General features: G+C 43.6%; 2 protein-coding genes across 9 annotated transcripts in view; one reads left to right on the top strand and one right to left on the bottom strand.

The window, feature by feature from the left end:
- The window catches only part of erp44 (endoplasmic reticulum protein 44), a 92998-nt gene extending 90247 nt beyond the window's left edge, over positions 1-2751 (bottom strand). Inside the window, exon 1 of one of the 2 annotated variants that reach the window (XM_048524138.2) lies at positions 2574-2751. In XM_048524138.2, the coding sequence (XP_048380095.1) occupies positions 2574-2645 (72 nt within the window). In that variant the 5' untranslated portion in view covers positions 2646-2751. The remainder of the gene's footprint in view (positions 1-2573) is intronic. The other variant, XM_048524150.2, reaches the window with a different exon arrangement.
- Positions 2752-2898: 147 nt separating this feature from the next.
- Positions 2899-25939, top strand: part of invs (inversin) — a 301666-nt gene continuing 278625 nt past the window's right edge. For 4 of the 7 annotated variants that reach the window (XR_007249558.2, XM_059655372.1, XM_048551047.2 and 1 more), the window contains exons 1-2: positions 2899-3123; positions 22612-22716. Coding sequence is in view for 5 of the 7 variants with exons in the window: in XM_059655372.1 (XP_059511355.1) it covers positions 22714-22716 (3 nt within the window). In the remaining 2 variants the exon portion in view is untranslated. Of the gene's footprint in view, positions 3124-12048; positions 12605-22611; positions 22717-25939 lie in introns of those variants that run through there. The other 3 variants (XM_059655369.1, XM_059655370.1, XM_059655375.1) reach the window with 3 other exon arrangements.

The raw sequence follows: 25939 nt of genomic DNA, 5'->3' as shown, positions 1-25939 counted from the left end.
TGACAACTATTTCACAGACTTTCATAAAATTCATCCAAAATATATGTTCATTAGATGAATTGCGAATTTTTTCCATTTTAGATATTTTCTGATCAAACTGGTCAGAGATGTTGTTATTCACCTCTAGAGCAGGTGGGATTTGATCCTAGGCTTCCTGGCTCAAAAGGTGTGTACACTATCTCCGGGAAACAACAGCTCGTTTTACGACAGACAAATCAGAGCGGATTTTTTTCTTTTCCTTTTACCTCACTAAAAATTCCTCAAATTTTAACACCTCTCACTGATATCTGTGCAATCATCCATTTCATGATATTGGCCCTAATGTTTAACATTATCCTGTAATTTCTAGGAATTATTGATGTCCTCATCTGCATGACAGCCCTTGGCAGCATTTGGGCCATCTTTCAAATGTCCATTAATAAGACCAGGGTTCCACTGCTCCAACTTTGATGGCTCCAACAGTCATTATTTGATTGCATGCCTGACTTCCAGTCTTGAATGAACTACAAGTATTTTTGAATTCATTCTTCAGATGTGGCTGTAACTTAGAGACCTGCATTACTGATGGCTTTCTTTTTTGAGAACATGATAGCTGCTTGCCTTCTTGAACAATTGCAAATTGTGTATTAAAAATGCTCTCTCAATACTATTAGGCGTGCAGCTCCAAGTTTTTAAAAAGCGCAAAAGGAACATTTTAACTCCAAATCAGCATGGTATCTAGCATGCACATGAACACAGTGAATGTGGTTTTGACTGATGCTCTGAAAGCAGCACCTTGGAGCTGACCACGGTCAGTGATGGAGGAAAAGTTTTTGATTAACTGATGAATGGTAGTTTGTATGTAATGCTGTCCTGAGAAATTCCTGAAGCTGTGTTCTGACTTCAAGATAGAGTACTGTCTTCAACAACTATTTTCTCTTGTGTCAGTAAGATACCCAGCTCCTAGAGTGTTTTTCACTGTTCCCAGTTTTGCCACCTTTTCTAGTAATCATTTGTATTCTGCAGGCATCGATATCAAAGGCAGTCATTCTGCCTTCACCTCTGGTCTTCAGCTTGTGACTATACTTGGACTTGTGTCACAATGAAGTCTGCAGACAAGCGGTTCCAGCAGAACTTAAATTGATTACCTGCTTTCCCTGATGCGTAATCAGCAGGCACCACTTCACGGCACCGTTGACAACTCCTTCCATCATTTTGATGGAAATTATAACTCGTATAATGAGCTGATAACTAGCCAGACAGTCCTGTGTTGTAGACGTAACATACAATATGCACAATTGCCCAGGTATGACAGATGTTGAAGCATTATAGTGTACTGAAAAGATTAATTAGGATCTGGAATACGGATCTTCCACTACAACTAGGATTTGTTGGAACTGAAAGCCCTTATTGTTTCTGATTTCCTCAATATATCTGAGTTACAAACACAAAACTGCAATCATCTGCCTGTTAGAAATTTTATGCCTTTGCTGCTGTTCTCATGAACCCTTCCCCCAAATAGCTTAGAATCAATTAGATTGTTTGCAATTTCATTGTCCTGTTAAATCTGTGTTGAGCTTCTGACTGACCATCACAAAGGCTTCTATCTCTATCTCAGGCCATGTGAAAGAATGAAATCTTAATCCACATCTTTGTTTCCTTCGTGTAACTGTTCCAAAACTCCTAATCTCCACTTTCCATAATCTCCAGTAGTCAGCCTGGCTCCTTGTCCTCCAACGCCTCACATGTAAAATCAATCTCCTCGTGTTTAAATCTCCTAATAGTCGTGCCTCTTACCTCGAATAACCTCCTCCAGCTCTGCCAGAAACCTCCGCTCATCGATCTCTGGCCTCTCGCACAAATGGTGGACCGTTGGTGGCTGCCTGGTCGGGCCCCTACTCCCTGGAATTTTCCTTTCCCCCACCAAACTGTTACTCATCTCTCTAATATCCCCTTCATTAGTCCGGAGTTCATTTTTTTTCAGATTACTATCAAGTGAGGATTTCCTGGACGTTTTGTCTCAGTAAAAGGCCAGATACATTTGAAAATATTTGCTGCTGCATTGTAATCAGGTTGTTTAAATGAATTGAAAAATGTTTCTTTGCTGGGCCGGGTTTGTTTTTTGGATGGATTAAAGAGCAGCAAAGCACACTCTCCATTTCCGGGTGCCGGGTCTGAACTCTCCGCCTATGAAAAGCGGACACACACACATCGGACGGAGGGGGCAGATCCGGGAGACGAAACAGGCTAAATGAATGGAAAATACGGAACAAGACGGCGCTAAATTGTATAAACCACGGCGACCAAACGCCCGTTAAACTCCATCTTATTTTGTCTTAGTCAAAAGTCCAGCGGCAAGGCGAGTCCCTTGGAGGGTAACGGCCTTGGGTCGCAGTTCAGAGAGCGGCGGTACAGACAGGGCCTCTCCCCACCTCTCTGTCTCTATCACTCACACTCACCACCCCCACCGCCGGCCCACCTTCAGACTGTGGCGGACCCGGTCTCCCTTCCTTCTCTAACCGGCTTTAAACGGCGGGGGGTCGCTCCCATTACACAGATTGAACCAAAAGTCAGTAAAGGAACGAGGCACTCACCAGCAGCAGGAGGAGGAGGACGATGATGTGCCGAGTGGAGTGAGAGTGTTGCACAGGCATTGTAGATTTCATGGTAGTGGTGAGCGGGTGGGCTGGTCGGCCGCGCTCCACACTGCTTCTCCCCTCTCTGCTCCACTTACACCGCAGGGCGCCTCCGGAACCACAATCCGCTGCTTCGAGACGGGGTGAGGAAACAATGCATAAACACTTCCTGCGCGACCGCACAGCAGCCCGGAAGTTGTAGTTTCATTGCCCGAACGCCACGACCTGTTTGAGAGCAGTATCGCGAGCAGAGAGACTACAGGGACCAACATGCAGTATTCGGCTGGCGCTGGAGAGTGGAGTTTGGAAATGTGTAATTTGTTGTAAAAAAAATAATGTTTCGATTAATTGCTGGAGGGAGATTAACGCCTTGGTTCTATTTTTTCCTCCTGAACTCTGACGAGGGAAGTTGTCTATGTTGTTAGACATATGAAGGAGTAAAATGAAAAGAGCTCGGAGTTGAAAACTTTTCTCCAGGTTTTTTTCTCCCCCGGGCCTTTCGGCAACTGTAAGTAAACACAGTCCAACTGTTGAACTTGTGAGATAATGATCACAAATGAAAGCTTTTTAATTGTTTAATTCGAAAGTGAAAAGAGCTTGTAACATAATTCGCGCTTTTGGTGTTCAAAAGATGCGTAGCGTAAAGTTGGTAAATTGTTTTATTTGGCTTAAGGAGAAAAGCACAGTTATATGCTTCTGGATATAGTCATATCGATGGAATGAAAATTTGTTTAATATGCCAAACATTCTTAAACTTAATAGTTCGATGGTACTAGAATATGAGGACAAGTACAAACCACGGACAGTGAAAATTACTTGTTTGGTTTTGAATTTCTAAACGTAAATGTACATTCAAATAACAATTTGATTTGGTAAGAGTAATATTTTCTAAATCAGAAAGTTGTAGTTTTAGACTTATTTGTAAATTAAGTCGAGTGCAAAATCTTGATTGATTAGTGCTATCAAGAACCAAGAGAATGCTGTGTTGCTGGAAATGCCATTTTGCAACTCGAGTTAAGTATTCTATTGCACAATTTAAAGAAACTGAGGTAGATCGCCCTGTATTTGGGCCAAATTAGCTACTGTTTTCAGACACACCACACATTCCTTAAGACCAAGAGATGGGAGAAGAATTAGGCTGTTCACATCATTGAGTCTGGTCCACTATTCAATCATACCTCATATGTTTCTCAACCCCAATTTCCTGCCCTCTTTTCCCCAAACCTTGATCCGCTTACCGTTCAAGAACCTATCGATCTCTGTCTTAAATGTACTCAATTACTTGGCCTCTGCAACCCTCTGTGGCAATGATTTCCACAGATTAACCATTCTCTGGTTGAAGAACTTCCTTCTCATCTCGGTTCTAAAAGATTATCCTTTCATTCTGAGGCAGTGCTCTTGGTCCTCGTCTCTCCTACTAGTGAAAACATCCATGTCCTCTCTATCCTAGCCTCTCAGTATTCTGTAAGCTTCAATGAGATCTGCCCTCATCCTTCTAAACTGCATTAAGTTCAAGCCCATAGTTTTCAACCACTCCTCATATGACAAGACCTTCATCCCCAAGTCATTCTTATAAACGTTCTTTTGACATCCTCCAACACAGCAAAAACCTCCTTAGAGATGGGGACCAAAACGGCGCACAATATTCTAAAGGCGGTCTGACCAGAGCCTTAGCCTCAGCACTACAGCCCTACTCTTGTATACTAGCCTTTTTAAAATGAAAGCTAACTTTGTTTGTCTTGCTCACTGCCAGGTGAACCTGTGTATTAACCTTAAGAGAATCATGAACTGGGACTCTCAAATCCCTTTGGGCTTCAGATTTCCAAAGCTTTTGCCCATTAAGAAAATAGTTTACATCCCTATTCTTCCTAACAAAGTGCACAGCGTCACACTTTACAACATCGTATTCCATCCAGCACTTCTTTGTCCACTCTCATAGCCTGCCTAAGTTTTTCTGCAGCCTCCCTTCTTTCTGAACGCTGCCTGTCCCTGCACCTATCTTTGTGTAATCTGCAAACTTAGCAACACTGCCTCTGTTCTTTCATTGAGATTGTTAATGTATAACATGAATCATTATTGTCTCAACACAGCCCCCTGTAGAACTCCACTAATAACCACCTGCCATCCTGAAAAATGTCCCTAGCCTCTGCCTTCTGCCAGTCAGCTAATCTTCTATCCATATATGATATCTTTGATGTGATTTTAGACAATCTATTCAGAACAGTTTGCTGGAGTAATATCAAAATTGCCAGGGATGAATGTCATGTTAAACTATTTGATTTAGTTACAAGCTAACAGTAATGGTAAGAAGAAAACACCTTTCAAATGGTAATCCTCAAATAATGTTGATGTGACGTAGTATTTAAACATGTGCATGAGCCAAAGATCCTGAGCAGAGATGTTTTATTCCTCTGGCGCGAGTGTGTTCAATCATGAAGAAAAACAAGAACTAAGAAAGCAAAGTATTTACATGGAACTAAACTTGTAGTTCACATCTCGTTCAGGAAATGCTTTTCAGTCTCTCCCACTTTCTGTGAGGCCTTTTTTAATGAAAACATCCTTGCCACAGAGGATGTCTGCTCAACTGCTCAAGTTTCCCTGCTTAATATTCTCCCTCACTTTGCTACCTGTTGCTGGATGCCCCCTTATACACTTACTGACTTGAGACTCGCCATCATGGCTGCTACACACAATATAGTGTGACTGTTTGTGAAACAGTTATATGATCAGCAAGTTTAATTGCACAATAATGCTCAGAATTTTTGGGTCCACGTTAGTAGCAATACTTTATTCTTCTATCAGTGCTAAGTATTGGGGTGAGATGTAAGATTTTCTCAAGAGAATCTTCTCAGCCTCTGATCTGTACAAGGAGTTTTCATCGCATCTGGGCTCTGTGGCGGATCGTCTAGGTTGGTCAGATCTTCAGGAGCCATATGATTGAAAGCATTTATTGTTTCAGCTGATGGATCTTCCTTGCTCCAGGGCTGGAGTAGATCTCCCTGCCCGTGGATTCAGCTCCATGGATTCACAGCACACTGGTCACTCTGATTCCTCATCACTAATAAACATGTGCTTTACTGGAGACATCACGCACCAGTACTTCAGATTCCACAATATGGCTGAGTGAGCTGTTTGTCTCCCCATCATCCACCAGACATTTGGCCTCTGTGAGCTATTTTCAGACAGTACCCTCTAGCTGCTGGTTTAACAACTCAGGTGTGGTCACCTGGATCCAGCCTCTTGATGACTCTGTCAGGTTCAGAATCCCAAACATTTTGTATCTTATTTGGACCATGGATATTCTAATTTCAGAGGAGTACCATTCTGTTGATTAGAAGGTTAGACCTGTCAGTCTTATAATTTTTCAATGCTTCTGTATCTTTATCCTCTTGGCCTCCATCTAAAAGGCCAAGAGGCTTGGCTCATGAGATACTCAGCTATCCACTCATTGACATGGTCATCTCCATCAGGATTGGAGAGCCAAAAGATGTTACATGGAAATGAATGGGCCTTCTGTAAAGAATAGAGGGTTGAGAACAGCCTTGGATGAGTGCAGTGGACTATTATAAAGTCTAAACAAGCTCTGGAAAATAATTATGCCAAGATGAATTTCCAAGAAAATCATCAAGATGAGGGAATGTGGGATTGGGACGTCATAGCTATTATAGAAACTAGATGGAAAGAACTGGCAGCTCAATGTTCCAGGTTTCAAATGTTTGTAGGAAGGATGGGAAAAGAGGCAAAAGAGGAGAGAGAGTCGTGGTTTTGAGTATGAGAAACATTACTTTTGTAACGAGTGAAAATATTTCTGAAAAATTGTCAGATGAAAATATATGGGTTGAAATTAGAAATTGGAAAGGAATGATCACCTTGATGGGATTGTTCTGTGGACCTTCCAACAGTCAGAGGGAAATAGAGGAACAAATATGTAGAGAGATATGTAAGAAAAATGTTGTAATAGTGTGTGATTTTAATTTTCCAAGCATATTGACTGGGACTACAATGGTGTTATGGGTTTGGACGGTGAAGAATTTGTTAAATGTGTTCAAGAAAATTTTCTTTATCAATATGTGGATCCTCCTACTAGAGAGAGAGCAAAGCTAGACTTTCTTTTGGGCAATAAGATAGGGGAAGTGACTGATGTGTTCGTAGAGGAACACATTGGGTCTAGTGATCATAGTTCTATTTGTTTTAAAATCGTTATGGAAAAGGATAAGCCTTCCACAAAAATTAAAGTTTTTAATTGGGGTAGGACAAATTTTAATGGAATGAGACAAGAACATTCAAAATTGATTGGAATAGACTGTACATAGGTAAAGGGACTTTTGATAAGTGAGAGGCTTTCAAAAGTACGATATTGAGAATTCAGAGTCATAGTGTTCCAGTTAGAGTGAAAGGTAAGGTTGGTAGGCTTCAAGAACAATAGATGAATAAAGATATTGAAGTTCTAGTCAAAAATAAAAGAAAGTCATATATTAGATGTGGACAATAGGGTTCCAGTGAATCTCTGAGACAATATGAAGAGTGTAGGGGCATTCTTAAGAGGGAGATCAGGAAGGCAAGGGGAGGAAATGTGATGGCCTTGACCAGTATGATTCAGGAAAATTAAAAGAGATTCTGCAAGTACTTTAACAGCACGAGAGTAGGGACCTTTGAAGGTCAAAAAGGCCATCTTTGTGTTGTAGCTCAGGAGATGGGAGACATATCAGATTTCACATATTTCCTGTATTAATAATTCACATCAATTTTAACTGCGGAGAAAGAAGTAGAGGCGAGAGAACTCAGAAATAAATATTGATATTTTGATAACAGTTCATATTACAGAAGAGGAAATGACAGAAGTCTTAGAAAATATAAAAATGGATAAATCTCCAGGATCTGATACAGTGTGACCCAGGACTTTGTTGGGACTTAAGGAGGAAATCGCAAGCCCCTTTTAAGAAATATTTGTAGCATCTATAAATACAGATGAATTGTCGGAAGACTGGAGATTGGCCAATGGTGCGTCTTTATTAAAGAAGCCTGGGATATTTAGACCTGTGAGTCTGACATTGGTGGGTAAGTTGTTGAAAGTGATTCTGAAAGAGAGGATTTATGTGCATTTGGAGAGTCAATGAATGATCAGAAATAGTCTGCATGGTTTTGTGCGAGGGAAATCATGTTTCAACAACTTGATTTGAATTTTTTGAGGAAGTAACTTGGAAGATTGCTGAGGACAGAGCGATACACATTGTTTACTTGGACTTTCACAATGTTATGCATGGTAAACTAATTAGTAAAGCTAGACCACATGAAATTCAGCGAGAGCTTGCCACTTGGTTACAAAATTGGCTTAGCAGCAGGCGACTGAGTGTAATGGTGTAGGAGAAAACAAAGTGTGGAGCTAGCTGAACACAGCAGGCCAAGCAGCTTCTTAGGAGCACCAAAGCTGGGTTGTTTTTCAGACTGGAGATCTGTGACCAATGGTGTTCAACAGGGATCAGTGCTAGGTCCACTTGTGTTGGTCATTTCTACAAATGATTTAGATGAGAATTTAGAAAGCATGGTTAGTAAGTTTGCAGATGACACCAAGATTGGTGATATAGTGGACAGTAAAGAAGATTATTGCAAGATTACAAAGATATCTTGATCATTTGGGTCAATGGGCTAAAGAATGGCAGATGGATTTTAATTTGCATAATTGTAAGATATTGCATTTTGGTAAAACAAACATAGGCAAGACTTATACAGTTAAAAGTTGGCCTTGGGCAGTGTTGTAGAAAAGTGAGACCCAGGGGTTCAGATACATAGGAGCACAAAAGCTGACGTTTCGGGCCTAGACCCTTCATCAGAGAGGGGGATGGGATGAGGGTTCTGGAATAAATAGGGAGAGAGGGGGAGGCGGATCGAAGATGGAGAGAAAAGAAGATAGGTGGAGAGGAGAGTATAGGTGGGGAGGTAGGGAGGGGATAGGTCAGTCCAGGGAAGACGGACAGGTCAAGGTGGTGGGATGAGGTTAGTAGGTAGGAGATGGAGGTGTGGCTTGAGATGGGAGGAAGGGATGGGTGAGAGGAAGAACAGGTTAGGGAGGCAGAGACAGGTTGGACTGGTTTTGGGATGCAGTGGGTGGAGGGGAAGAGCTGGGCTGGTTGTGTGGTGCAGTGGGGGGAGGGGACGAACTGGGCTGGTTTTGGGATGCGGTGGGGGAAGGGGAGATTTTGAAGCTGGTGAAGTCCACATTGATGCCATTGGGCTGCAGGGTTCCCAAGCGGAAAATGAGTTGCTGTTCCTGCAACCTTCGGGTGGTATCATTGTGCATCATGGGCCTCCTGCAGTGCCACAATGATGCCACCCGAAGGTTGCAGGAACAGCAACTCATATTCCACTTGGGAACCCTGCAGCCCAATGGTATCAATGTGGACTTCACCAGCTTCAAAATCTCCCCTTCCCCCACCGCATCCCAAAACCAGCCCAGTTCGTCCCCTCCCCCCACTGCACCACACAACCAGCCCAGCTCTTCCCCTCCACCCACTGCATCCCAAAACCAGTCCAACCTGTCTCTGCCTCCCTAACCTGTTCTTCCTCTCACCCATCCCTTCCTCCCACCCCAAGCCGCACCTCCATCTCCTACCGACTAACCTCATCCCACCTCCTTGACCTGTCCGTCTTCCCTGGACTGACCTATCCCCTCCCTACCTCCCCACTATCTTCTTTTCTCTCCATCTTCGGTCCGCCTCCCCCTCTCTCCCTATTTATTCCAGAACCCTCACCCCATCCCCCTCTCTGATGAAGGGTCTAGGCCCGAAACGTCAGCTTTTGTGCTCCTGAGATGCTGCTGGGCCTGCTGTGTTCATCCAGCCTCACATTTTATTATCTTGGATTCTCCAGCATCTGCAGTTCCCATTAACACTGGTTCAGATACATAATTGTTTAAAGTTAGGATCACAGATAGGGTAGTGAAGAAATCTTTATGCATGCTTGCTTTCATTGCTCAGATCTTTTGAGTATAGGAGTTGGGACATCATAGTGAGTTGTACAGGATGTTGGTGAGGGCTCGTCTTGAGTATGTGTGCAGTTCTGGTCGAATTGTTGCAGGAGGGACGTTATTAAGGAAGAGAGAGTTCAAAAGAGATTTACCAGGATGTTGATGGGAAAGGAATGTTTGAGTTATAAGGAGTGGCTGGATAGGCTGTGAGTTTTTTCACTGGAACAAAGGAGGTTGAGAGGTGACCTTTATCGAGGTTTATAAAATCATGTAGAGTATATATGAGTTGAATGGAAGGTGTGTTTTCCCTAGAATGGGCTTTTTTAAGATAGCGGGGCATATTTTTAAGGTGAGAGGAGAATGATTTTAAAAAGACAGGAGAAGGCACTTTTTTATGCAGAGAGTGGTTCGTGTGTGGCATAAACTTCTAGAGCAAGTGGTGGATGCGGGTACTGTTAGAATGTTTAAAAAAACATTTAGATGAGTACATGAATAAGAAATGTTTGGAGGGATATGGGTGGGCCAAGTGAAGGCAGGTGGGACAAGTTTAGTTTGGAATTATGTCGGCATGGACTGGTTTGACTGAAGAGTCTGTTTCCATGCTATTTAACTCTGACTAGCACTAAGGCAAATTTTAAATCAATGATATGTAACTGATCGCAAAGTAGTTGAACTGTTAATGGGCACACTTAAAGTGACAGGATGAAGTATTGAAGCAGGTATTTCTTGTAATTACAAAACCAGTGTATATTCCTCAAAGACAACTGCATACTCTCAGCTTTTAAGCAAATGACATGGGATAGTGAATTTGGCTGCAAGGAGAAATTTTCACAAATGAAGGGAAGCATGGAAGTGGAAAAGATGTTTTCAAGAAAAGTTTTAAAAGAAAATCATACATGCTCATAAAGGGAAGATCAAGAATGGAAGGAAGTTAACAGGTCCTGGAACTCCCCACCTACATCCGTGACACCACCCACGCCCTCCACCTCCTCCAGAACTTTCAATTCCCCGATCCCCAACACCTCATTTTTACTATGGACATGCAGTCCCTATACACCTGCATTCCACATAAAGGCCCTCTGCTTCTTCCTGTCCCGCAGGCCTGACCAGTCCCCCTCCACTGACACTCTCAACCCCTTAGCCGAACTTATCCTCACCCTCAACAACTTCCCTTTCAATTCCTCCCACTTCCTACACGCAAAGGGGGTGGCCGTGGGTATCCGCATGGGCCCAAGCTGTGCCTGCCTCTTTGTTACTTGGAACAATCCCTCCTCTGCACCTACACTGGCCCCAAACCCAACCTCTTCCTCTGTTAGATTGATGACCGTATCGGCGCCGCCTCATGCTCCCATGAGGAGCTCGAATGGTTCATCCACTTCACCAACATCTTCAACCCAACCTGAAGTTCGCCTTGACTACTTGACTATCTCTAACACCTTTCTCACCTTCCTGGACCTCTCTGTCTCCATCTCGGGCAACCACCGAGAAACCGATATCCATTTCAAGCCCACCGACTCCCACAGCTACCTAGAATACACTTCATCCGATCCACCTTCCTGCAAAAATGCCATCCACAATTCCCAATCCCTGCGCCTCCACCACATCTGCTCCCAGGATAAGGCATTCTACTCCTGTATATCTCAGATGATCTCATTGTTTAAGGACCGCAACTCTACCCCCCCCCACCCCCATTGGTCGAGAAAGCCCTTGACCGTGTCTCCTGCATTTCCCGCAACTTATCCCTCACAACCCGTCCACTCAATACCAACCAAAAGAGAATACCCCTCATCCTCCCATACCACCCCACCAACCTCCAGATCCAATGCACCATCCTCCGACACTTCCACCATCTGCAATCCATACCAACAAAGAAGACATTTTCCATCCCCAACCTTGTCTGCTTTCCGGAGCGACCACTCTCTCTGTGACTCCCTTGTCCGCTCCACACTCCCCTCCAACCCCACCACACCTGACAATTTCACCTGTAACTGCAAGAAGTGCTAGACTTGCCCCCACATCTCCTCCCGCACCCCCATCCCAGGCCCCAAGAAGACTTTCCACATCAAGCAGATGTTCACCTGCACATCTGCCAATGTGGTAGACTGCATCCGTTGTACCCGTTGTGGCTTCCAATACGTCAGGGAAACCAAGTGGAGGCTTGGGGACCGGTTGCAGACCTATGCTCAGTTCACAAGAAACAACTGCACCTCCCAGTCGCAAACCATTTTAACTCCCTCTTTTCCATTCCTTAGATGACATGTCCATCCTGGGCCTCTTGCAGTGCCACAACGATGCCACCTGAAGGTTGCAGGAACAGCAACTCGTATTCCGCTTGGGAACCCTGCAGCGCAATGGCATCAATGTGGATTTCACGAACTTCAAAATCTCCCCTCCCCCGACTGCATCCCAAAACCAACCCAGCTCATCCCCGCCTCCCTAACCTGTTCTACCTCTCACCTGTCCCTTCCTCCCACCTCAAGCCACCCCTCCATTCCCTACCTCCTAACCTTATCCCACCCCCTTGACCTGTCCATCCTCCCCGGACTGACCTATTCCCTCCCTACCTCCCCACCTACACTCACCTCTACTGGCTCCATCCCCATCTCTTTAACTTGTCTGTCTCCTCTCCACTATCTTCTCCTGTATCCATCTTCAATCCGCCTCCCCCATTTCTGATGAAGGGCCTAAGCCCAAAATGTCAGCTTTCCTGCTCCTAAATGCTGCATGGCCTGCTGTGTTCATCCAGCTCCACACCTTGTTAGCTCATAAGAAAGAGCATGTGAATGGTGAGGAAACAGTGAATCTCATAAAGATGGATGTTGGTGATACTACGATGATTGGTATCCTTCCATTTGCAAGAGATTGCAGCTTCAGAAGTTTTGAGAGTTTAGACGAACGTCACTGCATTTCCTTCATAAAGACTGCATCTTTATCTTTTATTTTGTTTGTGGACTAAAATGAGAAAAGGACTGTTTTAAGACCAAGGACTGTGAAGGAATTGCTGCACTTTTCAAAACAAATACAGGTAACTGGTACTCATTGTGAGTTGTGCTTACACTGTTATTTTGCAAGCAGTGGTTGCAGAGAGGTAAGATGCTGGGTACTGGGGTGTGTATGCAGTGTAAGATTCATCTAGCAACAGATTGCTGACGGTTTTTGCTAATGTAGCCAGTTGTGTATGGAAGGAGTTACTCCCAAATTGGCTTCTGGGCAGATAAACGACTTCAGCGTTTATAGCAGACAGAGAAGTCTCTGGACTGCTGAATGAGCAGGTCCTGTGTCTCCATCTGTTTGCAGTAAAAGTAACTGAAGCTGAAGAAGGCCAGTTATTTTCTAAACCGGTTGTTGTAAGCTGTTCCTTTATCTGTTAATCAAGACACCTAGTGTACCACTAACCTTGTACCTCTTAAAGAAGTGAAAGAATAAGGAGAAGGTGATTAGAGAAGAGAAGGTCTTGTGAAGCAGAAAGAACATCTTATCAGTGCTGTGGACTGGTGCTATTGAACTTTATTTCCCCAGAATTTTGATCTTCTAGCCATTTTGTTTCTTTTTGCCGATGTGCCTCTGTATTGGAATTTTAAAATGGTGCTGAGTTTCAACTAGCTGTGATAACAAGGTGTAGAGCTGGATGAACACAGCAGGCCAAGCAGCATCAGAGGAGCGGGAAAGCCACTGTTTCGGGCCTAGACCTTCAGAAGGGCTTAGGCCCGAAAGGTCAGCTTTCCTGCTCCTCTGCTGCTTAGCCTGCTGTGTTCATCCAGCTCTACACCTTGTTATCTCAGATTCTCCAGCATCTGCAGTTCCTACTATCTCTGTTCTTGTGCTGTACTGTTTTGTGTTCTATGTTATTGTACTGTACCGATTTTGTGTTAATTGTTGATTGGAGTTTCCTGCTTTTGTGATTGATGTTGAGGTCTTTCCTGTCTATTTTGACATAATCTTGAATCACAGCCTTGGGCACCTCATAGGTCACTTGGCACAGACTGTCCCTCTGCATATCACAACTTTGGGAATGTGGCCATCTTCCATGTTTTGCATACATTGAAGCTAGTGCAGCCTTCTCTGCTCGATGAGCACTACTTTACTTTTGGCATGTGTGTTTTAGAAAGATCTGCTTTATTGCTGACTTGCTCATTCCACGCGATGTCAAGGACATAGCTCAAATATCTGTGGAGCTTATCGGGTCTTCATTTGTTTCTTTTGGCTGCGTAGCTGGCAGAATTTTGGGGGTACAAACTTTACTGGCATCAGCATCTCTCTTTGTCTGTTAGGTTGAAAAAGTTTCTAGCTGGTTACCTGAGATGGAGACTGAGAGGCCCAGGAAGGTGAGGGATGTGTTGGAGATGGCCCAGGTGAACTTGAGGTTGGGGTGGAAGGTATTGGTAAAGTGGATGAACTGTTCGAACTCCTCTGGGGAGCAAGAGGTGGCACCGATACAGTCATCAATGTAACGGAGAAAGAGGTGGGGTTTGGGGCCTGTGTAGGTGTGGAAGAGGGACTGTTCCACATAACCTACAAAGAGGCAGGCATAGCTTGGGCCCATGCGGGTACCCATGGCCACCCCCTTTGTCTATAGGAAGTGGGAGGAATCGAAAGAGAAGTTGTTGAGGGTGAGAGGAAACCTGTTTGATTGCCAGAAAATTTCCACACTCTGGGGTGGCTTGTGAGCTGATAGAAAAGTAGGTTTCAAAAAAGTACACCAGGATTGTTAAATTAGTACTTTATATCAGTTTTCACCATGGGTCAATTAACTCGTTTAGCTAGAGTAAAGCCAACAGTGGGTGTTCAATCATTGTATTGATTGTGGCAGTTCATGGAGGGTTGTCTCCTCATCTTGCACTATGTGTGGGCTGTTTATCCTCAGCTATACGTAACCATTGCCTATCTCCATACTGAGAGATGTCTATGGTCCTTCATGGAACATGGCTCCTTAAGATTGAAGAAAAGGACAAAATACCAGCAGTACGTTGAAATCTAAGAAATAAGCCAATAGAATAATTTTAAAGATTTAAGATAAGCTTTTGGAGAAAAAAGTATTAGAGAACATAAAAGGCTTTAAGATAAGCAAAACTCGAATCTGACAACTTCCACCCTAGATATTAAGAAAAAATGTCAGGAAATTACAGCTTTGTTTGTCATAGCTTTCCAAAGCACTCTAGATTCAGAAATATTGTTCCTGGAGTGGAAAGCTGTGACCGTCACTCCCCTATTTAACGCAAATAGGGAAGAGGAAATGAGAAAATCAAAATCTTGTCAACGTAATATCACTTGTGGGGAAAATTAGTGGAGTGCATCAAGATGTTCCATATTACTCAGCCCTTCAACGTGCACAGCCTAATCATTGACATGGTTTTGTAAAGGGTAGGTGAGGTCTGACTAGCTGATTTGAACATCCTTAAAAGTATATGGAATTGGAGGTAACTTTGTTACATTATTTTGGAGTTGGATTAATTAGGCAGTTTGTGTACTATTCTCAATTCCACCTCAGGAAACATGTATTGGCCTAGGAATGTGACATAATCCCCAGCATGGCAGTCTTCTTCATGAGTTCTTTGCCCAAAGCAGATCTGACCCTGAATGCCCTGACCCCCAGCATGGACAGGACAGGAAGTAGGTGCCAGTCCACTTCAGTCAGATGGCAGATTGAACCACATGCTGTTGGCACGAGTCTGATTCACACTGAATGTCCAATCAACCAACCCCTGAGATCTGCGTTGCAGCAGAAGCACACTTTTTTACATGCATGTGGTAGCCTGGAATTATGAATACTGATGACAGAGGCTTACGTGGTTGGCTAGGAACCTCCGCAATTTGTGTACGACTTAAAATATGATACTCAACCAGTTTGATTGTATTAAAAATACATCTTCCTTGACTATCAAGTCTGAGAGTGAGACTTGAACCCCTAACTTCTGGCTCATAGAAAGGACTCTATTGTACCTCATTTCAGCATAATCCTGAAGCTCAAAGAATTATGTCTTGACGTCAGATTGTATAAATGTCATTCGTATTTCCTTATGTTTGAAACTGTTCCAAAGAAGGTGTTTAAAATGTTGAAGGAATTCAAAATGGTAGATACTGGGACCTCGAAGACCTTGAAGAACGGAGGACTACCATAAAATTAAAGTTGGACCTAGAAAGACACATGGAGTAGTAGAAATCTGTAATTGTCTTCCATCAAGGATTTGTGGATATTGAGCAAGTAAAGTTTTTAAGACAGATCAAGAGACATTTTGCAAGATTTAGCATGCATTGTCACTTCGGTTAATATGGATGGAGCAGTTGCCAGAAGGAGGAAGGTGCTGTTCTTTATGGGATGAAAAAAGGTTTGCTTAGCTAGTCACAAACAATAGAACAATAACTATGTTTGATCAAGAGCCTGAGGAGTCAACAATGATTTATTTCTCAAATTGAATATATGCTGTGTGGCTGTGTGTTCTGCCACACTGGTGCCAGCATGGCTGTTGATTCCAGTTCCACTTCCCTCACTCCTCAAGTCAGTTCTCCACACTAACACCTCACCTTCTTGTCTACCTTAGAGGCGCATCATATCTACCAAAATATCATTGCCACTCAGTTTAAGCCTATTCATCAATTCTCCTACTTTTTTTTATCGTTATCCTGACTTATTTGTTCTAACAACAATCATATACCTCTCAATGTAAATCTATGCCAGTAGGCTTGAGGAAATAAATGCAGAGCCAAAGAGCCAGATTGCAAAGGGTTACTAAAAAATTGCTTGTAGGGCAGATTTAAATATGAACAGGAAGTTTGAGGGGCAGATGAGTTTAGAGAAAGCATTTTGGAGAAGTACCAGCAGAAAAAGGACATTCAAGAAGAAAACAGCAAAGTGAATTAGAAGTATGAAGAATTTGGCTCAAATAATGTGTTATGAGCAGAGAGAAATCATGAAGACGGACAGGCTAACCAGTTATGTGAGATGAGGACATAAAAACATTTCAAGGGGGAAAAGGATGAATTTTTTTTGTCTTGCTATAATGAAATTACAGCACCATTTGCATACAGCAAGAATTCTCACATAGAAATGTGATAATGATGAGAGAATTTGGTCTTTAAATTATGAATTGAAGGGTAAATGTTGGCTAAGAGACTGGAAAGAAAGTCCATTGTTCTTTTTTGAAATTATGCCATTGAGATCTTTTAGTTCCTACAGAGAGACCAGTTAGCCCTTAACTGAATGTCTCATCCAAAAAGATGCCTGCTTTGACAATAGACATTCTCAATATTTATTCGGGAGTTTCACCTCAATTATGTGCCATTGATTCATGTGTTATTGGAGTTACAACAATCTGATCCACAAGGTGCTGCCACTGAGCCATATTTGATACTTAAAAGAGAGAATAAATTTAATTTGGAGGCTTTGAGAACTAGGAGTCAGTTTATGTGCAGTCGGCTATTGGGAGCAACTTTCTAGAGCTTCTTGAGGCTCAGTGGTAGGAGGCAAATAGAGGGATCATTGGAATTGTTGGGGTAGAATTGTTAACGGCACGTCTGAGAGTTTCAGTGGTAGATGGGCTAAGTTTAGGATGATATGTGATGTTCTCGAGTTGGATAAAGTTGTTTTTTGTTTAATCATTGAAAAGATTTACATTGGAAACTCTATATTTTCTATCAGATAGTTTGGTCTGAATCATTGGACAAATTAGATTTGCATTTACATGATGCCTTCCAAACACTGACGTGTAGCTAATGAAGTCGTTTCGAAGTTTAGTCATTGTTGTAGGAAATTGCACAGCCAATTTGCACAACACAATGTCTCATGGACATAATATCATAATAGCCTCAAAAACTGTTTGTTTGTGGGGACAAGGATGTACAAGTTCATGAATTAAATTGCTACAATATTCTTTACAAGGCCTTGTCACTCTGAAGTGTCTGTCACTATCAAGTGTTAAGAGACTTCAGACATTTCCAGCTTCTTCCTTTTTGCCCACAACCTATTGTCAGTTCACAGCCCATCTGTCATTGGCCTGCGGCACTGGAAAGGGACAAATGTTAACTTCCAGTGTATGTTTTAAACTCTCACTTGCTTCTACCTGGCATTCTGCAAACCAGGATGTTATTCCTCCATCAACGTGCGTAATAGCTGCCTTAGCATATCCTTCAATGCTGTAGTCCCCACATTTTGAGTTCCTGGCTCTTTGTTTGAGGACAAGATAATGAATGCTTTCATTTTCCAAATAAAAATCCAGAGGCAGATGTTGCAAAACAGGCTCTTATTATAGCATCACAACCAGGAAGTCATTCAGAACAAATGAAAGATAAAAAGATAAAATATTTGCAATATAAGTGAGTTCTAATAAATTTTAATTTGCTCCCTTTAGAGAATAACTTACACCCAATAATTTGACTGCAATGTATAATTTTATCCTGCCATTATCAGACGTGGTGCACTTTAGACATAGCACTGTGTGAGCATGTCTGTATTCTGAAAGTATACAATGCGGACACTTCCAAGTTACGTGGATACCAGTGCCCTCACGGTCAAGCTCAGATAGAGTGAGAGCACCGTGATATTTAGACATGAGAATGATATGTCTGAGTAAAGGTGCTGGTGGATGATGAGTCAAATACATTAATGAGCACAGGAGGCATGAGTGAACTGGACTTTCTGCCAGTTACTTCAAAAAGCTGAACCTTGTTTCAATGTGATACTACCTTGCATTGTAATAGGGTGCGCTGACAATGAGTGTGGAGACAGGTGTTGAATGCTGAAGGTGACGAATATAATGCTGATCTAGCGGGCTGCTTTGCCCTCAATAGTGTGGCATTCCCTGCGTATTCCGAGGACTGCAATTCAGCTCAGCAAATGGAGACTTCTGTTGCATTCTTGACTTTTGCGTGATAGATGGTGGAAACACTTGAGAACAATGATAAGTTAGTCATGGCTGAATATTACTTTTAAAATCAGCAATTTACAGTGGAACTGAACACTGTTCAATCAATAGAGGACATGCCCATTTCTGACCTTATGGTGAGTGGAGGTTTATTGATGAGTTAGCTGCAGACCGTTAAGGCTAGGATCCTTCCTTGAGAAACCCCTCCAGTGATGGCCTGAAAGCCAAGAAATTGGCAGCCTACAAGATGACTGTTTTCCTCTGTATTAATTATGACTCCAACCATTGGACATTATTCCCTTGACTGGTACTAACTTCAGTTTTATGAGGGCCTTTTGGTGCTGCACTTGTTCAAAGTGCAGTCACTTTCACTCACCTCTGGACCTCAGCTCTTGTTCACGTTTGATCATTGATCAAAGATCATAGAATCCCTACAGTGTGGAAACAGGCCCCTTGGCCCAACAAGTCCACACCAACCCTCAGAGCATCCCACCCAAAACCCATCTTCCATACCACTCATCCCTCAATACAATGGGCAATTTAGCATGGCCAACCCACCTAGCCTGCGCACCTTTGGACTGTGGAAGGAAACTGGAGCACCTGGAAGAAACCCATGCAGACACAGAGAGAGCGTGCAAATTCCAAACAGTCGCTTGAGGGTAGAATCGAACTGGGAGCCTGTTGTTGTGAGGCAGCAGAGCTAACCACTGAGCCACTGTGCTGCCCCCTAAACAAACAATTTTAAAAAAAAATTTGAATCAAGGCTAGAATGAGATTGGAAGTGAATAGTTCCACCAGATTGCTGATTGAACGATGGTGAGCTGGCAATGGCTGCATAAGTGTTAGGTATAGCATTATCGTTGACACCCACAGTCTGGGAAATAATACTGTAAAACTAGAAAAACAGGCCAAATTGGAGACTACCAGCAACCTCATTAAAATGTTTAATTTACCAACCCTCTGTGAAAGAATGGATTGGCTGCCATTTCTGTCCCAGTGCTGTAAAACCAGTAAGTCACTTGGCGTTCAGATGTTACAAACTTGGACAGCTGACTCAAGCCCATCTCTGATACCTCTCTGTCTTTCCTGGACCTCACTGTCTCCATCTCTGGCATCCACCTGGAAACCGATATCCATTTCAAGTCTGCCGACTCCCACAGATATCTAGAATACACCTTCTGTCACCCACCTTCCTGCAAAAAGGCCAACCCCTATTTCCAGTTCCTTCGCCTCCGCTGCATCTGCCCCTGAGATGAGGCATTCCACTCCCGGACATCCCAGATGTCCTTGTTTTTCAAGGAATGCAATTCCCCCCTACAGTGGTCAAAAACACCCTCAACCATGTCTCTCGCATTTCCTGAAACTCATCCCTCACGCCCCCTATCCACAATAACAACCAAAACAGAATGCCCCTCGTCCTCACGTACCATCCCACCAACCTCCGAATCCAACGCATCATCCTCCGACTTTTCCGCCATCTGCAATCTGACCCCACTACCAAAGACATTTTTCCCTCCCCACCCTTAACTGCTTTCTGGGGGGACCACTCTCTCTTTGACTGTCTTGTCTGCTTCACAATCCCTTCCAACCCCACTGCACCCAGCACTTTTCCCTGCAAATGGCGCAAGTGCTACACCTGTTGCTACACCTCCCCCTGACCCCATCCCAGGCCCTAAGGAGATCTTCCACATCAAACAGATGTTCACCTGCACATCTGCTAATGTGGTGTACTGTATCCGCTGTTCCTGTTGTGGCCTCCTCTACATCGGGGAAACCAAACAGAGGCTTGGGGACCGCTTTGCAGAACACTGACGCTCGGTTCACAACAAATAACTACACCTCCCAGTCACAAATCATTTCAAATCCCCCTCCCACTCCTTGGATGACGTGTCCATCCTGGGCCTCCTTCATTGCCACGATGATGCCACCCGAAAGATGCAGGAACAGCATCTCATATTTTGCTTGGGAACCCGACAGCCCAAGAGTATCAATGTTGACTTCACAAGCTTCAAAATCTCCCCTCCCCCGACTGCATCCCAAAACCAGCCCAGCTCGTCCCTGTCTCCCTAACCATTCCTCTCACCTCAAGCCCACCCCCATTTCCTACCCACTAATTTCAAAAATAAGGTGGTGTTGAAGACAAACCAAATGACTGAAATAACGGAATAGGTATAAGAGTCACATGCTGAGAGACTAACCAAAGTAATTAGTAATCGAAAACTGTAAGAACTAATTAAGGGAGAGAGATCATTACAATTTGTCAAGGTGATGGGATCAAAACAGGACAGTAAGGAAGATTTTACAGATACGGAACAATGTGTTGCGATCACATAACGCGACATGAACCCAAGATGATGGTTGAGGCCATGGGTTTGGAACTTGGCTATCCATTGCTGCCTGGCAATTCTGCTTTATTGTGTACCTCAAAGGCCACCTTGGATACTGCCATCATGTGTGGGAGCACCACCCATCTCCTCCAAGGCAGCCTTTGAGCTACAGAACAACGCAGAATCACTGAGCAGAAACTGATAGCTGAGTTCCATACCCACGAAGATCGCCTGAACTGTAATTTTGGGTTCATTTGCACTACGTACTGTTCTATATCTGTAAAATTTTCCTTTACTGTCCTGTTTTGACACCATCAACTTGATAAATTGCTGTGATCTGTCGACTTTGGTTAGTTTGTATATCATTAGATTCCCTACAGTGTGGAAACAGGCCCTTTGGCCCAACAAGTCCACACCGCCCCTTGAAGCATCCCACACACCCCTGAACACTACAGACAATTTAGCTTAGCCAATCCACCTAGCCTGTACATCTTTGGATGTAGGACGAAACCGGAGCACCCGGAGGAAACCCACGTAGACACGGGGAGAACGTGCAAACTCCACACAGACAGATGCCCGAGGCTGGAATCGACCCTGGGTCCCTGGTGCTGTGAGGCTGCAGTGGTAACCACTGAGCCACCATGCTGCCCTCATGGTTTTGCATTACTTATCAACTGTGGTTAGACCCTCGACACATGACTCTTATACCTATTATGTTATTCTAGTCATTTGGTTTGCCTTCAGCACCACCTTATTTTTAATTTTTTGTAATTATCTCTCTGCCTCATTAAATCGGATTATAGGTCATTCCTTAACTTATTATTTCAGCTGTTGATACTTTACTCACACTGTATGACATTTTGATCACTTGCAGAGACCTATTATTCAGCATGCCCCCACACACCATTTGTATAATATTTTGATCTTTCTGCCCGTTGATCTCCCTGCCTCTAAGTTCTGTGTCTGGGTGCTTCCCTCTCATTTCACCTGATGAAGGGGCAATGCTCCAAAACCTTGTGATTTCAAATAAACTTGAAGGACTATAAACTGGTCTTGTCTGACCTTGTGCACCCCAGTCTGATACTGGCAACTCTACATTGTTATATAATAGAGGACCTGGACTTTATGAGAACCTTCAAACAGGTCCTCATCCCGTATGATCTCATATCACAGATGCTGCAGTCTAGCTAATAGCATATCGCTTTGTAACCATACACTATTTTTTATCTCGTGTGCAGTATATGAACTGATTGCAAAACAGTCAAGGAAAAATTATTTTTTCAATCATAGTTTAACATGCTGGATGCTGCCATTAAAGTGCACAGCTGTTGCTTTTTATATTTGTTTTTTACAACCTGTTCTTCAACGCATTCATTGTTTATATAGAACATAGAATATTACAGCACAGTACAGGCCCTTCAGCCCTCGATGTTGTGCCAACCTGTCGTACCAATCTGAAGCCCATCTAACGTACACTATTCCATGTACGTCCATATGCTTGTCCAATGACGACTTAAATGTACCTAAAGTTGGCGAATCTTCTACCGTTGCAGGCAAAGCATTCCATTCCCTTGCTACTCTCCTGAGTAAAGAAACTACCTCTGACATCTGTCCTATATCTTTCACCCCTCAATTTAAAGCTATGCCCCCTCGTGCTCGCCGTCACCATCCTAGGAAGAAGGCTCTCCCTATCCACCCTATCTAACCCTCTGATTATCTTGTATGTCTCAATTAAGTCACCTGTTTCTTATTTTTCTAATTTGAAGTTGAATTTTGTTTTTGTCTTAAGATTTTAAGATTTATTTGCTTTCAACGAATTGACACAGGCCACTTCTTTTGCCTTTCAGAAGAAATGATTAGTTTAAGAGATAATTAATGATGTCCTGCTTGCAAATATCAAACCTTCAAATGTTTTCTGCACAAGGAATGAGAGACAAAGTTTTCCAATCATGGTAAGTCCATCATTTACCTCTACCTTTTTAAAAAATCATTGTATAACGAATGCACTTTTGTTTTTAAGTGCTTCACAGAAGACTGTGAACATGACTGAGGGTCCCAGTGCTCATTTTTGTTCTGTCTTACTGAACGCCATGTTTGGAGGTGTGGGATAAAAGTTTACAGGTCACGCTGGTGAGCTTGCAGGCAACAGGACCCACAGAAGTTCCCAGGTGGCCAACATACACGCCCCAAATCTGTCAGTAGTTTTATGGTATTGGGAAAGACCAGACACATCTGTCCACTCTCACTCCAGTTGAGACTCTTAAGTGCCCCTCCCATCCTAAATATTTCAAGGTCTGGGAGGAGTTTGGGGCAGAGGAAAACCAGCATGATGACCTGTTCAGGCCTTGGGCCTACAAGTCGTGGTAGGGTGATTCCTTCACAGGCTCCAAAATCTCATCCAGAATCTCCTTCCCTTCCAGCTTCACCATCAAGATCACTACCCCCAGGCCTCACCTCTCTACCCCACAGTGATACCTCTGCACTTACCTGATCCTGGACTGTTGGGCTTTGAATTTGGGAACTGCTTGTATTCACAAACTAGGTCACTGCTGCAGACATCACAGAGCTGCTTGTGAGTCAAATTGGCAGGCAGCTCTGAGGCAGGACTACTGTCAGAGTGACAAACGGAAGTGCAATGAAGTATTAAATAGCTGTAAGACTGCCATGATTCTTGCCAAAACTTGGTGAGTGACAGAGTGATAAACCCTGTCGTCCAAAACGTCCTGTCCATTGACATTGCACTTAAAATAGAAATAAACAGCAATTTCATTAACGTCTGAGAAATAAAGAATATTGCAGTTTCATGTTTAGGCTGTGGAACCATGATCAGATCTTTGCTATTTTACAGTAAATCAATCTGTATTGTGTACTTCTTTAGGGGAATAAAATACTTTGTAGTTTAACAAGTATACTTTGTCTTGTAATCTTAGAACAATTCAAATCATTATAATTTGTAATAATTTACTTGAGAGAGTAAATCTCTATGAAGTACTTCTTCCCATCTCCAATCAAAAGAGTGAAAACACTGAAGGAAAATCTTACTAAAAGTACAATTCCTACTGCACGAATAAATGATAGTAAAGTTAGGGATGGGCAATGAATGCTGCCTCGCCAGTGACTTCCTGTGAAGTGTATGGAATAAAGAAGAGATTAAACCTGTGACTTTCAACTACTTACCTCAAAACCATATTGATCTACTCCTAGATAATAAAATGTGAGGCTGGAGGAACACAGCAGGCCCAGCAGCATCTCAGGAGCACAAAAGCTGACGTTTTGGGCCTAGACCCTTCATCAGAGAGGGGGATGGGGTGAGGGTTCTGGAATAAATAGGGAGAGAGGGGGAGGCGGACCGAAGATGGAGAGAAAAGAAGATAGGTGGAGAGGAGAGTATAGGTGGGGCGGTAGGGAGGGGATAGGTCAGTCCAGGGAAGACGGACAGGGCAAGGAGGTGGGATGAGGTTAGTAGGTAGGAGATGGAGGTGCGGCTTGGGGTGGGAGGAAGGGATGGGTGAGAGGAAGAACAGGTTAGGGAGGCAGAGACAGGCTGGACTGGTTTTGGGATTCAGTGGGTGGAGGGGAAGAGCTGGGCTGGTTTTGGGATGCGGTGGGGGAAGGGGAGATTTTGAAGCTGGTGAAGTCCACATTGATACCATTGGGCTGCAGGGTTCCCAAACGGAATATGAGTTGCTGTTCCTGCAACCTTCGGGTGGCATCATTGTGGCACTGCAGGAGGCCCATGATGGACATGTCATCTAAAGAATGGGCGGGGGAGTGGAAATGGTTCGCGACTGGGAGGTGCGGTTGTTTATTGCGAACCGAGCAGAGGTGTTCTGCAAAGTGGTCCGCTTGGTTTCCCCAATGTAGAGGAAGCTACACCGGGTACAATGGATACAGTATACCACATTGGCAGATGTGCAGGTGAACCTCTGCTTAATATGGAAAGTCATCTTGGGGTCTGGGATGGGGGTGAGGGAGGAGGTGTGGGGGCAAGTGTAGCATTTCCTGCGGTTGCAGAGGAAGGTGCCGGGTGTGGTGGGGTTGGAGGGCAGTGTGGAGCGAACAAGGGAGTCACGGAGAGAGTTGGTCTCTCCGGAAAGCAAACGAGGGTGGGGATGGAAAAATGTCTTTGGTGGTGGGGTCGGATTGTAGATGGCGGAAGTGTTGGAGGATGATGCGTTGTATCCGGAGGTTGGTGGTGTGGTGTGTGAGAACGAGGGGGATCCTCTTTGGGCGGTTGTGGCGGGGGCGGGGTGTGAGGGATGTGTCGCAGGAAATGCGGGACATGCGGTCAAGGGCGTTCTGGACCACTGTGGGCGAAAGTTGCGGTCCTTGAAGAACTTGGACATCTGGGATGTGCGGGAGTGGAATGCTTCATTGTGGGAGCAGATGTGGCAGAGGCGGAGGAATTGGGAATAGGGGATGGAATTTTTGCAGGACAGTGGGTGGGAGGAAGTGTATTCTAGGTAGCTGTGGGAGTCGGTGGGCTGGAATCCAGCCTCACATTTTATTATCTTGGATTCTCCAGCATCTGCAGTTCCCATTATCATTGATCTACTCCTATACTGATCATTGCATTTTGATGCATTAACTAGACAGTGCAACATTTGGCCTCCGTGTGTTCAAGCACTTTGGCGGGCTACATAATGGGAATAATTATGTGAACCCTGAATCTGGATGTACATGCAGCTTCCTTTCTTTGAGCTTTGTTTGGAGTACTTAACAGCAGTGGTGATGCCTGTGGAGAGAGAAACAGTTAATGCTTCGAGTTGATAACCTTCCAACAGAATGGTTGATGATAGGTCATCAACCTAAGACACTAACTGTTTTTCTTGTTTTGTCAGACCAGTTGAGTTTTTCAAGCATTTTCTGATTTTATCTTAGTCTTTCAGCTTCTACCATGTTTTGCTTTTGTATTTGACTTTTGGTTGTACAGTTATAAAGTCATAAAGCATGGAAATTCCTCCACACCTTTCCTGTTCATGTACTTATACTTACTCAAATGTATTTTAAATATTGTGACTGTACCTGCATCTACCATTTCCTCTGGAAGTTCATTCCACATACGAACCACTCTGTTAACAAAAAAGGCCATCCCCCTTGTCCTTTTTAAATCTTTCTCCTCTCACCTTTAAAAATGTGCCGTCTGGTTTTGAACGCCCCATTCTAGGGAAAAGA

Source organism: Stegostoma tigrinum, chromosome 2, assembly GCF_030684315.1.
Source record: "Stegostoma tigrinum isolate sSteTig4 chromosome 2, sSteTig4.hap1, whole genome shotgun sequence".
In the NCBI taxonomy this organism is placed as follows: domain Eukaryota; kingdom Metazoa; phylum Chordata; class Chondrichthyes; order Orectolobiformes; family Stegostomatidae; genus Stegostoma; species Stegostoma tigrinum.
The sequence above is the reverse complement of the archived record's forward strand: the minus strand, read 5'-3'. Positions and strand labels throughout refer to the sequence as shown.